Genomic DNA, 14,182 nt, shown 5'->3' on the forward strand with positions numbered 1-14,182 from the left:
CCAGATCTGGCTCCAACAATTGTGATCAAGTTTGTAGTTGGCCCTCATCACTACAGAGAAGAGGTGGAAAATCTCATAAATTTGTGTGAGTCTCAACATGGACAAGACTAAGGAGGTAATGTGGACTTCAAGAGGACCAAAATCAACCACCCTCAACTACACAATGTTAGCTCCAAGTTCATTGGAGTTCACAAAACTTATCACTTGTCAGGAAAACTCAATGATAATTGCACTTCCTGAGAAGACTGAAGTGAGCAAGGCTACCAGCCACCATCATGTCAGCCTTCTACAAGAGCTCTGTCAAAAGTGTCCTGGCTGGCTGAAGATAAAGGAATGGGTGGTCAATTCACAGGACCCCAAATGATCTCTCAAGTCTCCCTCCCCACTGCCCCTGCCCCCCCCCCCCCCCAATTAATGTGATCTACCAAGATCATTATCTGAAGAGGGCACTCAAAAATCATTGAGGATTAGCTGCTCCTGTTGGGAAAGAGATTCAGGAGGATCAGAGCCAGCACCATCAGGCTGAGGAATAGCTTATCCCACGGGCAGTGAGAATGTTGAACAACCAAAGGAACTACTCATACCAAAGGCGAGACTCTCTTATTCATTAGATATTTATTTGTATGTATGAATACTTGTCCTGCGCATGTATTTTTTTTTTCTGTACCAGTATGTGTTATGATTAGTTGTGTGTCTACTGAGGACTGGAGAATGCTGTTTGGTTGGGTTGGTCTTGATATGGTCATCGTGCCCATTTTCCAACTTGTCCTGATGCATAGTGTATTGCCACTACCTATCAGAATTAATGGACCTTTGTCTCAGTTTCTTGTCACAATTCAGACTAATTGTGGAACACTTAATCCTAGCATCAGGATACAAAACGATTTAATTTGGAATGGTATACCAATTTAGGTATACTATTGAAAAGTGTTCATAAATTGACTCCATGTGGTTACAAGAACCCAAGGACTAGTCAGGACTCCATAAATGATGAAAATATTTCTCAATCACTCCTGTCTTTGAAACAGCTTGCTTAAATGTAATTGGCACCCTTGACCATGTGGGTTTTGGCGCAAAAGCTGAGTGAAAATAAATTTACTATCTGTGCCTGCAGTAAACTTGCACAAAGAATACTTTATCCATATGATTTTTCTTTATTGAATAGCATCAGTTAAATGTTTAATGTGCTTTCTCTCTTCCAGTTGTACTGATTGGAGACTCTGGGGTTGGAAAGAGCAACCTCCTGTCAAGGTTCACGCGTAATGAATTTAATCTGGAAAGTAAAAGCACCATTGGAGTTGAGTTTGCCACTAGGAGTATTCAAGTAGACGGAAAGACCATTAAAGCTCAGATCTGGGATACAGCAGGGCAAGAGCGATACCGGGCCATCACTTCAGCGTAAGCATTTAATTTCTAAATGCAATTAATTTATTGCCAGGCGAGTGAGCATTCTAAGGAGATTATATATTAAGTTTTGTGTAATGACTCTCCTTTCTGGTGCTGAGAATTAAGTGAATGGTCAAACAGGACCACAGGCTGGTTATATACTTGCTACAACCAAGTTAGTAAATGATTTTGTTAGCTTCTAAATGTGTTTGGAAAGCTGGTTAAAGAGGTGACAATGAATCTCTAGAAAGTAAAAAGCACTCGAGCAAAAGTAGTGAAAACTGAAGTAACAAAATGAAAAGAATGGAAACTGCTTTTATAAAGAAATTAAGTGCTTTGAAAAAGAGATGGTAATTAAAACAGTCTTAAAAATTGTTAAAGCAACTAAGTGACCTGTCCTGTGATAACTTTACTAACTTAAAATTCCATTCTGACTAGACCTTTACCTGTTTGTTTTTCTTTTGCTTATACCAAACTGCAATACAGCCTTCAAGAACAGTATCTCTCCCCTCTGCTCCATGTACTCTCCTGTCTCTATCATCCCAGAACCTTTTGCCAAATAGCTTGAGCTTTCTAATCAGTGCTGACAAGTACACTCATAATTTTCCTTAATTTACAGAATGGAAGAGCACAATCTACTCCAGGTGAGCAGAAATGAGGACTGATACAATCTGGTTGTGTGTGTCTGTTCTCAGGTATTACCGTGGTGCTGTAGGTGCCCTGCTGGTGTACGATATAGCCAAACATCTAACGTACGAGAATGTGGAGCGGTGGCTGAAGGAACTGCGTGATCACGCTGACAACAATATTGTCATAATGCTAGTTGGGAACAAGAGTGACCTTCGTCATCTGAGAGCTGTGCCAACAGACGAAGCACGGGCCTTTGCTGGTAGGTGTTACCTGAGCATAGCATCTCGTCACTTGTAGTTTGTTTTCAAAATTTGAATAGAAATGATCACAGCCACTGTACAAGACATTGAAGCTATTGGTAAGATTACAGTGGGAGCATTGTGCACAGCTTTTGTCACCCAGCTAGAAGCAAGTTGCCATTAAGATGGAAGAGGGTGCAGAAAATTTTTTTTCTTTGTGAACCTAGCTTGAATTATAAGACGGTGGGAGTGTAGGAGGCTAAGGAGGAGACCCTGGATGTTTATAACCTAAGTCATAGGTTTTTTACCCCCAGGTTGAGAGATCTAGTGAAAGTAGTAAAAGCAGGGTTAATTATAACATTCAAAATAGAGTTTTAAAAAGTACAGTATCTGGCACCTATGAGGATTGGTAGATGCCAGACAAGTGAACTTTCCAGTTGCTTGAGACTGAGAATTAGTGAACTAGTCACTGTTTGGGGTGGGTGGGGGTTGCCGATTTTAAACTTTCAAGTTTTTTGCCTATTTATTTTCTGCTATTCTTTTTTCAATTTCTTGAGGCTGCTGGTTGTTTAAATTCCAGATAATGGGGATTTTACTGTACATTTAGACAGATGCATTGAAAGGAAGGGTTTAGAGGGAAATGGGCTAAATGCAGTCAAATAAGATTAGCTTGGTGGGCAGAGACAGGTTGGGCTGAGGTCCTGTAGAGCTCAATGAATAAGAGGATCATTTGAATTGATTACAACAGGATAGCAGTGGAATAAGTTTCCTGTAGTGAGGTCTGACCATGATTGTCCTTGGATGAGGTGTGCACAGGCTGAATAATCTTTCTATATTTGAGTTCCTATGAAAATTACCAAAGGGCATCCGACTAGCTGGTGAAATGAGGATATTGCTATTACATTTGCGGTGCCTCTCCTGTTACAAAATACTTCTCTTTTTTTTAGAAAAGAACAATCTTTCATTTATTGAAACATCAGCACTGGATTCAACAAATGTAGAAGAAGCATTTAAAAATATTCTTACAGGTAAAATGATCAAACATTTTAAACAGGCAGAATCCCTATTGTATTTGGTGTCTGAAAATAGTTTATGGTTCTTGGCTATATCATTTTAGATCAGCATAGTGTTGCCGCTCAGAATGAGGTCCTTGAATGTTGACTCAACAACTCCTATTAATTATGGAACAATTGTGATTGTACATGGCTAAATGGTGGGGGCACTCTTGTGGTCATTTGTGTTAAACTGTGCAAATTGCCAGACTTTTCCCACTTCATTCTATGACTCACCAGTAAAATTTCCTTAACTTGTAGATTTGAGGTTCTGTTGCGAGCTCCACCTTCCACATTTTAGCCGGTACAGGAAAACATGATGTTGGGGAACAGTATCTGACCCTATTCTATGCCTAGTGCAGAATGAACTTTTATGCACTAAATGTGGCTCAGCTTTCAGTTCAATACCAAAATTGCAACCTTAGCCCTCTAAGTGCAATTAATTGAAACCACTATTGTGTTATTTGTGGGTGTCCATTGATTTATCACCATCTACAGTAGCCTAGCAGTTAGCACTATACTATTACACTGTCAGTAATGAGTTCAAATCCACCACTCTCTGTAAGGAGAGCATGGGCTTCCTCTGAGTGCTCGGGTTTCTTCCCACATTACAAAGATGTACAGTTAATAGGACACATGGATGTAATTGCATGACACCATCTTTTGTAAAGCAAGGGCCTGTATATCCAATTTTAAAATTTAAGATTATTTTGGTGAGAAAAGTGTTCTAATCACATTTGTGATGTGGAATGATCTTTTGCTTGTCACATTAATTATTTAATAGAAAGCAGTTTATTAAAACCAGAGTACATTGCAGGGACCTAAGGGGCATTAATTCCTTTTGTGGCTTTATACATTGAATTGCATTTTTGCAAAATAAATCTTTTATAAGGCTGAGTATTGAGAGTACTTTTCGTAGTTCATTTGTTGAGTGTAGAATTTAATATCTAAGTTACAAAATTATCTTTCTCTTTTTTAAACCAGAAATTTATCGCATAGTTTCGCAGAAGCAGATTTCTGATCGATCAGCTCATGATGAATCACCTGGTAACAATGTGGTTGACATCAGTGTACCACCAACGACTGATGGGCAGAAATCTAATAAACTGCAGTGTTGCCAGAATATGTAATATGCTTCAGCTACCCACTTCAAAATTCCCATCTTTCTTGGCTGTGCTTTGTAGTGTTGTAATTGCTTCTGTCTTGTCCTGTGATTGAAATTCTGTCCAAAAAATGTAATGGTAGAGTTCATTCCTTTTTGCAGATGGAATATCCCTTTTAATGTGATTACATTGCATGTACGTCTATTCTTTTGCTTGTAATTAAGAAAACATTCAAGACTATGTTGAGCAATACTTTATGTACATTTTTTTAAGACAAAGAAACACATGCCCCTTCTACATTTCATTATCAAGTGTAAGCTTGTGCATATTTATGGTCTGTCATTAAATTTCAAAATGAAAAGATCCAGACTGCAACATGTTCAAACTGGAACATTTTTTATAAAGCTATGGAGGCCTTTATATCCTGTTAAAGTATTTATATCTTCTGCTTTTGAATCTTTTCAAAGGAAAATAGTTCCTATTCCATGCAGCTAAGGGAAAGTAAATCTATTGATTGTAACTAAATTATAGCCTATGTAGCTACCAAGTGCTGCTTTGCCCTGAATAGTTAGTAGCCAAGCACATTTCCCAAAGCATGTAAAAATCCATCCACAAAGCCTGTCAGCAATTTCACCTTGCACTTGCCTGTGCAAGAAACAAAATCCTGTTCACAGCAAGGTTGAATGAGAAGTGTTGTGTTTGGAAGAAAAAATTTCCAGTTGGATTTTTGTTCAATCGTGCGCATTTTTCACTTTGGATTGATTTGGCTGGCCTTCATTTTTACTACTCCCCTTGCCCCAACACTACACTGACCACACCAAATCCCTATCAACACTATTGTCCACTAAAGAACTACCATTGTCTTGCTTCTAAACACCTGCTCCAAAGCTTCACCAGCTTAGTGACTGACCATTTTATTCCCTCCATTCTTTCACCCCTCTCTCTCTTCCTCCTCTTTCACAAACACTCACACACACCCCAAGAATGCTTTGGTGACTGACACATTGGAACAATGGGCTCTCAAAGTTTTAGAGCACACTATTACTTCCTTAGCACTAATAGGTCCTGGAGTCTGTTAAGTGCAACCACTTTGTAAATATGTATTGTCACTTAATTGTGCATGATTATTTGTGGATAAACATGTTGCCAAACATTTGTGTGAGTCTCTGTGCTGCACCACTAATCAGACAGTTTAAAAGAATTCAAGATAGACTTGGTTATTTTTGAAAAGCTGCTGGAAATCTATGTTGTTTTTTTCAAAATTGAAGTACTTCTACCAAGGGCTTTGTACTTAATCAGTTTGAAATGCTGATTGGAAAAGAATTCCATTTTTAAACCATCAACTTTGATCACACCCTGTATTGCAAATGTAAAGTATGAAGAAATTACTTGTGTACACTGATCAAGCAACTTTTGTTATGGAAGCACATAACTGACCATTTGGTGTCCATGTATCCACAACAATTAAGGCAGAGATAATGCAATAAGCTACAGCAAACAGGATTGAGAATTAAAATTCAGAATGTTCCTAAATTTATGGGTTTCTACTTTGACCGCCACTCAAAACCCAGAATCTCAGATATTTAACCTGGTTTGAAATAAATCAAACAAGTAATTTTATGTTGCAAGGAGCTGTTTTAAGTACTGTGGTTCTCAATGCCTGCTATCCACTAATATTTCACATAGTTTCATTTCCTTTAATAAAAGAAAAATACTGCCTTAAACTACTGAATGGTGATTCTTAAATTCCAGAACCCTTGCCCCAATTTCATGGCAATGTACATGGTGACCCTTTGGACCCTTATATGAACCAGAAAACTGCTCTGGTGACTGCCAGGGTGGAGATACGTGATGGGCTTGTTAGGAGCCCAGAAGACCCAAAACCCAGCAGCCATAGATATTTACCAAGACAAATGGTTACTTAAAAAAGTTGCTTTTAATCATCTTTAAACATGAAAACAGAATCAACTTTAACTTTGCACTATTAACTTAACCCCCCCCTTCTAATTGTAAGTCCACATTTATGTAATTGTGCAAGTTCAGAAAAGTTCTTTGATTCACAGTCCAATCTCACCTCATTCCTCCAAGTTCACTGGTTGCAGGCAATTCTGATACTGTGCACAGAATAAAACGTGTATAAAGTTCACCAGACTTTGGTGCTTGAAAGGTAAATGGTTACCACTCAGGAAGGTTCATTGGTTTTCAGAGAGATTTGCTGTTCCTGGACACAAACTGACCCCTTTTAATCAGCCACATCAGTGTCTTACCAAAGAAACTTCCCCCATCAGGGCAAGAGATGATAATCTCTTTCTTAAAGGTCACCACAGAGTTCCTTTTTGTTTCCCTCATTTCAAATGAAACATTAGGCAGCCAGTCCTCTCTTGTATGGACCACAAGGGCTTTGACCAGGCTGAACTAAGCACTCACAACCAGGTTTCAAAATTGTGATTTTCACAAGCTTGTCAGCTTGTCTTGTTCCAGTCCCACCTGCTGCTGACTGTTAAACTGCAGTACTGATCTCTCTCACACACAAAGCCTGTTTTTCTCTCTGCATGCAAAACCACATGACTTTCTTAGAACTGCAGCTCTGAACCTACTCCTCCTCAGAGTTCTTTCATCTATTACTTTTCAAAACAGCAATCCATTAGTGAAGTTTCTTGGGCACTCTTCAAAAGTTTTTGCAAAGGCTCTTGGAGCCAGCCTGTCTAGCTTGAGCAGAGCTCCAGTATTTTAAATGAGATCTGTTTTGAAGTGTTTGAATGTGACCCACACTAAAAAAACCTGCCCCAATTTATCTCCCAAAAACATATCAATAATCTGCCACAAGCTACACATGTATACTAGTGCCGAGAGTATCTTGCACCTGATAAGGTTCTTCCCTGTTATTGACAAGGAGCACTGCAACCACTGACCCAATTTCTGGTGGACCTCTGCATCCACTCTGTCCAACCAGATCCCCAGCACATTTCAGTCAAATCTGATTGTGATGAGGTACCAGTCAGACAAGTTGCTGAAGAGTATTGCCTCATTCTTCCATTTCACCCTGGATCCCTAGGAGATCCTTATGCACTCCTGCTTCTCTATCTCCTGGGTCTGAGAGGGTAAAAACAGCCTTTGCACTGCTTGCTCCTGGTTCCCCCAGAGCTGGGGGGAGGGAACAGCCTCTGCTCAGTACAGAGGATTGATGGCTTGCCTTGATCCAAGTTCTGGGTTGAGAACTCCAGCAGCAGTTTACTCTTCTGAAGGAAGGACCTGGAGTAGTTTTCTTTAGCCATTTCCTTTTATTTGATACACAAACATAATAGGTCTATCACCTCAGCAGCGGATCCAGGAGCTCCATCAACAGACAAATGCATCAGTTTACATTCTCCAACACAGCCTGATGTTAACAAATTACAATACAGTCCTCCTCCCATACAGTAAGTATTATCCCATCAGAATTATGCTATGCAATGTTGTGGACCAGATACTGGTTCCCTTCCCTCAGGTAATTTTACAGTTTCAATTCCCTCAATTCTCGTAAGTCACAATTTCAGAAAAATTAGAGCAAGAGGAATTTTATCAGCTAGGCTGTTGCGAGGCTACACACATTCTGGGGTTCCCCCCTCACTGTCTATGGGTATTTGCAACCATTCCAGCATTATTAATCAATTTGTATTAATATTTTTGTTAATTAATTTGTTTAAGGGCACTACTATATCTCACCTCAGAAGCAGGATCATGGAAAGAATCTTGGTTACGTGCATTGATTATGGCCTTCCTTCAATGTACCTCATAATAGCATGAAAATCAGTGATCCAATGAATTGCAAAAGCAAATGACAGTGTTTCAATTTGCATAAGTTAGCTGGTACAGCTATTTCCAAAATTCAGGAGGCTGGGAAGATCTATACCCAATTTATCAGAAAAGGCATGTATTTAATGAGTGAAACATAAACATCTGCAGACACTGAGTGTCGTAAAAACGCACAGAAAAATGTTGGAGGGACTCAGCTGATCTTGCAGTGACAATAGGAGACAAAGATGTATTGCCAATGTATCTGGCCTGAGCCTTTCAAAAAATAAGCAAAGAGACAGTGCTAACTGAGGGAGGAGTCTGAACCAACAAAAGGTGCCAATTGGATGATAAGGGGAGAGGTGAGAATTGATTATGTCCATGTGAAAGGACAGGGAAACAAAGAAAAACAGAACTGGGGAAAGGCAATGGGAAGAGGTGTGTGTGTGTGTGTGGGGGGGGGGGGGGGGGGGTGGTTAAACAAAACCCAGAGAAGTCCATGTTAATGCCATCAGGTTGTAGGGTTCCCAGGCAGAAGATGGATATTGTTCCTCCAATTTGTGAGTGGTTTCAGACTGGCAGTGCATGAGGACATGGTCAGTTCAGCAAGTTAATGGGGTGTTAAATTGAAATAGGTGGCCATGGGGAGATCCACACTATTGTGGCAGACAGATCAAAGCTTCTCAACAAAGTGATCTCCTCATCTGTGCCCAGTCTCTCTGACGTAGGAGACACTACAGTGGGAGCACTGGATGTAGTTGATGACCCCTGCAGATTCACAGCTGAAATGTTGCTTCACTTGGTGGTGAGGGAGGAGGTGTGGCCGCAAGTGGAGCATCTCCTGCGTTCACAGTGGAAGGAGCCAAGGGGACAATTGGTGGGGAGGGAGGAGTACATTCATTGAATCAAGTCCTAATGCAGAAAAAAAATTACTCATTTGGAAACAGTTCTAAAGGAAAAGACCACAGATTATTGTACAAATCTTGGTGACATCAAAAAAACAAGGTTCTTTTCCTTTGGAACGGTTTCCAATTGAGTAATTTTTTTCTGTATTAGTGACGATGCAATAATCTAATTTTATTATTCCACATTGAGCTTTCTCCCAGTGGTGAGGAAACACGTGAAGAGCCAATTGCCATAATTGGCTCCACAAAATACGCAAGTACAATTTCAAGCTAGCAACAATGGCTTCATAGCTCTTGAAGCATCTGAAAGAGTAGTATGGAAAATAGTTTGCAGATTCATGGGTTGAAGTTACACGAGCACGATCTGTGCAAGACATGAAAATTTAAATTACTTTGGGGACCAGCTTACTAAATCCTTCAAACCAGTTGCCCTTCAGCACCCAAAAACACAAGGTGCTGAAGATGAAAAGGGCACTGCCAATACATCAAATCCTTGAAAGTTAACAATGATCAAAAATATCAACTTGAAAACTTCTGCTGATTTTCTTCCAAAAATACTGTTCAGAATAAATGATTTTTAAAAGAAAGCCAAGTCTCTTCACAACCCTAGCATCTGTCCCATCATTCTCATCATTATATATTGTTACATACGCTCTCTATTTGCACCACTATGGCATCTTGTCATTATGCCCCTTGGTCTCAGCCCCTCAATACTCAGATACAGAGACTAAACCAAATAGAACATTGGCTAATTGGTGTCTTTGAGCAGCACAGGCTTGTGGGCTGGAAGGGACAGTTACTGTCCTGCATCTCTCTAAAAAAAAATTCCATTGAAGAGGATAAATCAATGAGATTAATGTTACAAAGTTGCCAGCAAGAGAAAACAGTTGGTTTTTTGGATAGTTTCTTTTGCAAGGCTAGTGTTAAGACACCTGATTGATACAAAGGAACAGCAGACCTGTCAGCGCAACACTCTTAGTGCCAGCAACTTGAGTTCGAATGCAGTGCTGTCTGTAAGGAGGTTGCATGTTCTTCCCGCGTGTGCAGGTTTTCCTCTCATTGTTCGAAAGTCAAATGGGTGTATTGGGAAGGGCTGTGGCTGTCATGTGTGGTTCCAAAATTTGTTCAAACATTGTGACTTTCTAAAAATTATATGTTATTTTTTCCAGTGGAATAGATTTATTCATTTTCATGTACCATTGGCGTATACTCATGCTCTCATCCATTTTCCAAATTGACATTATACATTTTTTTTGCTATCGCTAAGGCCATCATAATGATTTTTTTCCCCCCATTTTATCCAATTTGAGGGCTAATTCTGTACTATTTTAAGTTACTTAAAAGAAATATCTCTGGTTTTTTAGTATGTTATTTTTTGTAATTTTATTTAGTATCTGATTTAATTCTTCTCAAAATGTTCTTGCATATATCTTTTCCACTTCTTTGCCACCTACATCCCCCTTTTCATCTCTTAGTTTTCTCTTATTACACTTAATATTACACACATTTAAAACAAAGTACCCCCGCAGTTCCCCCATCCACTAATACCTTAACCCCAAAGTGACCCCCCCCCCGAGTTGCCCCATACCCCTTGCTGAGCAACCACAACTCCCCTTTTCATTTGGGTTGCCATCTTGTTTGCAGCGTCAACTGATTTTGCAGTGATGGTTATTCCCCCTCGACCCAGCCCTCCCCAGAAAACACTAAAGAAAAACACAAAGCTCTCTCTTCCCCCCCCACCCCTTACTCCCTTCCTTCCCTTTCTTTAGTTCTTTACATATTACATTGTTTTTACATCTTTATATATACTTTATCACCATTCTTCATTATTACACCTCTTCTCCCGTCCTGCAAATTTTTGCGCTTTTTCTCGATCTGAGAACAATCTGCTTTGCTCCCTGAGTATAAATATTTTAAGCACGGCTGGATGTCTTAATATGAATTTGGAACCTTTTTTCCATAAAGTTGATTTTGCTGTATTAAATTCCTTCCTCCTCTTAAAGAGGAGTTCAAAACTTAATGTCTGGGTAAAAAAATATTTTTTGACCCTTGTATTCCAATGGTTTATTATCTTCTCTAACTTTATTCCTTGCCTGTTCCAGTATATTTTCTCTTGTCGTGTATCTCAAAAATTTTACTAAGATGGATCTTGATTTTTGATGTGCTTGTGGTTTCGGAGCTAATGCCCTTTCTATTTCCATTTCTTCCTGCATTTGTCATTCCCAGGACCTTCGGGATCCATCCTTTTATAAATTCCTTCATTTCTGTGCCTTCTTCAGACCTACTATTTTTATGTTGTTTCACCTACTACAATTTTCCAACATTTTCTGAGATAACAGCTCTTGTGTCTCTAATTTTTTTTGTCACTTTCTACCAATTTTTCTCTTCCATTTCTAGAGCCATTTCCCCCTCTTCCACATTCTCTACTCTTTTCCCTATTTCTGTCATTACCAGTTCTAACCTTTGCATTTTATCTTCCGTTCTTTTCATTTTCCTTTAATTGCATTAAACTCTAATAACCATTCTTTTAGTGATCTCATTTGCTCTTCAAAAAATACTTTATCCATATTCTGTTCTATCTTCCATTTCTCTGTGAAGATCTTGGTCTTCTTGTGTCTCTTCTGTTTTTCCTGATGAGCTGCTTTTATCTCTTTGCCGGGCCTCTAGTATGCTGTTCCTCCACCTCTTGACATTGGTCCTCTTGATGATCATTCCTCTGTCTTCCACGTCTGTTTCGTCACACCCTCTTCTGCTGTCTTCCTTACCCTCCAGCTGAGAGCCCTGGTGTAGGGCGTCTCTCAGCTGCTCGATCTGTGACAGCCCACTCTGCTGAGCACCCCTCCCACCGGTGTCCTTTCTCCTCTGATTGCACATTTTTGTTTGGCTCCGAGAGCCATTTTTGTAGTGTACCAGCTGGGGGGTGGGGGGGGGGGGGAAAATTGCAACTCTGCAGAGCAGGTGCTGACCTCGAGGGTTGGGCACTCCTCGTCACCACAGCGTCCTATTCCTTCTTGCAGGAAGGGCCTTCTTCTCCAGTGACTTTTTTCCCCAGCTGTTCTTTCTTTCTCCTTCTTGGAAGCCATCTTCTCTCTTCTCTTTATCTTCTATTTCTTGTACTTTGTTCTTGTATGCTTTGCTTTTTCCATTTTCGTGGAGAGGGCTGGTTTTCCCAAACCGGCCACTATTCCATCACGTGACTCTTTCCAATTTGAAGCATCTTGAAGAACAACCATCTTCTCCCCTCCTTCCACTTTGGGATGTAGTTTATGGATTTTGGGCTGGTGATCACATTTTAAAAAACAATTAGATACAACCTGTTTTTGTTATTTCCTGACATATTAATATATTGCCCATTCAGAGCCAGCTCTTCAGCGCTTGACGTCCTGCTTTGCGGAAACTGCCAAAATGTTTGGCCTGGAAGTCAGCCTGAAGAAAACTGAGGTCCTCCATCAGCCAGCTCCCCACCATGACTACCAGCCCCCCCACATCTCCATCGGTCACACAAAACTCAAAACGGTCAACCAGTTTACCTATCTTGGCTGCACCATTTCATCAGATGCAAGGATCGACAATGAGATAGACAACAGACTCGCCAAGGCAAATAGCGCCTTTGGAAGACTACACAAAAGAGTCTGGAAAAACAACCAACTGAAAAACCTCACAAAGATAAGCGTATACAGAGCCGTTGTCATACCCACACTCCTGTTCGGCTCCGAATCATGGGTCCTCTACCGGCACCACCTACGGCTCCTAGAACGCTTCCACCAGCGTTGTCTCCGCTCCATCCTCAACATCCATTGGAGCACTTACACCCCTAACGTCGAAGTACTCGAGATGGCAGAGGTCGACAGCATCGAGTCCACGCTTATGAAGATCCAGCTGCGCTGGATGGGTCACGTCTCCAGAATGGAGGACCATCGCCTTCCCAAGATCGTATTATATGGCGAGCTCACCACTGGCCACCGTGACAGAGGTGCACCAAAGAAAAGGTACAAGGACTGCCTAAAGAAATCTCTTGGTGCCTGCCCCATTGACCACCGCCAGTGGGCTGATAACGCCTCAAACCGTGCATCTTGGCGCCTCACAGTTTGGCGGGCAGCAACCTCCTTTGAAGAAGACCGCAGAGCCCACCTCACTGACAAAAGGCAAAGGAGGAAAAACCCAACACCCAACCCCAACCAACCAATTTTCCCTTGCAACCGCTGCAATCGTGTCTGCCTGTCCCGCATCGGACTTGTCAGCCACAAACGAGCCTGCAGCTGACGTGGACTTTTTACCCCCTCCATAAATCTTCGTCCGCGAAGCCAAGCCAAAGAGAAGAATATATTGCCCACAAAGCAAGCCATTTTGGTCAGTCCAAGCAGGTGGTATCCAAATGTTGTCTCAAGCCTGGGCATGCATGGAAGACATTTAAAATGAGAATTTTCTTGGCAACCACTGAGCACTAAACTGCATCCAAGCTGATTAAAAACATGCTTCAAGCAGACAAAACCATGGTGTGCAACATGTCATTGAAGATTCATTTCTGCATTCGTACTTAGACTTATTCCTTGCTGATTTTGGCATAGTCAGTGAAGAACAAAGTGAAAGATTTCACCAGGGCATAGCGACCATGGAAAAGCAGTATCAGGGCAATTAGAATCCATCAATACTGGCCAACTATTGTTGGACACTGACATGAGAGGCATCAGATGCTGAGCACAAACGAAAATCAGCAGCCAAACATTTTTAGTTCAGTTAATGCAATGTGTCAACGTCATTATTACCAAATTCAATAAAAGTGAATCTAATTGCATGTTTAATGTTTCTCTATCTTTCTACATGATACAGCAAATTTGAAATTATCTTTGTGCTCATCTTAAAGTTGTCTATTATTGATATGACATAGACCAGCAGCAATAATTCACGACAATGGCATCTTCCAAACAATTTTTAATTAATAAGGTGTGTGCACACACATATGTTCAAAAGGTACAATTGAGGCACAATTCTGAAGAGATTATTTTAAAGTTATCTTACAAATCTTTTGTATTGAAACTCAGTCTTTAAACTGCGGTTTGAAAGTTATCAAACTCACAGATTTGCTTTCAGAA

At 40.5% G+C, this 14,182-nt stretch overlaps 2 protein-coding genes across 2 annotated transcripts in view; one reads left to right on the forward strand and one right to left on the reverse strand.

The window, feature by feature from the left end:
• The window catches only part of LOC138758687 (ras-related protein Rab-11B), a 31,039-nt gene extending 24,905 nt beyond the window's left edge, over window positions 1–6,134 (forward strand). The window contains exons 2-5 of the mRNA XM_069927987.1: window positions 1,203–1,398; window positions 2,082–2,275; window positions 3,203–3,283; window positions 4,292–6,134. Of these exons, the coding sequence (XP_069784088.1) occupies window positions 1,203–1,398; window positions 2,082–2,275; window positions 3,203–3,283; window positions 4,292–4,437 (617 nt within the window). The 3' untranslated portion in view covers window positions 4,438–6,134. The remainder of the gene's footprint in view (window positions 1–1,202; window positions 1,399–2,081; window positions 2,276–3,202; window positions 3,284–4,291) is intronic.
• Window positions 1–14,182, reverse strand: part of LOC138758695 (myelin expression factor 2-like) — a 179,255-nt gene that overhangs the window by 150,881 nt on the left and 14,192 nt on the right. The gene's annotated exons all lie outside the window — the stretch shown is intronic.

The sequence above is a fragment of the Narcine bancroftii genome, chromosome 3 (assembly GCF_036971445.1).
Source record: "Narcine bancroftii isolate sNarBan1 chromosome 3, sNarBan1.hap1, whole genome shotgun sequence".
Lineage (NCBI taxonomy): Eukaryota > Metazoa > Chordata > Chondrichthyes > Torpediniformes > Narcinidae > Narcine > Narcine bancroftii.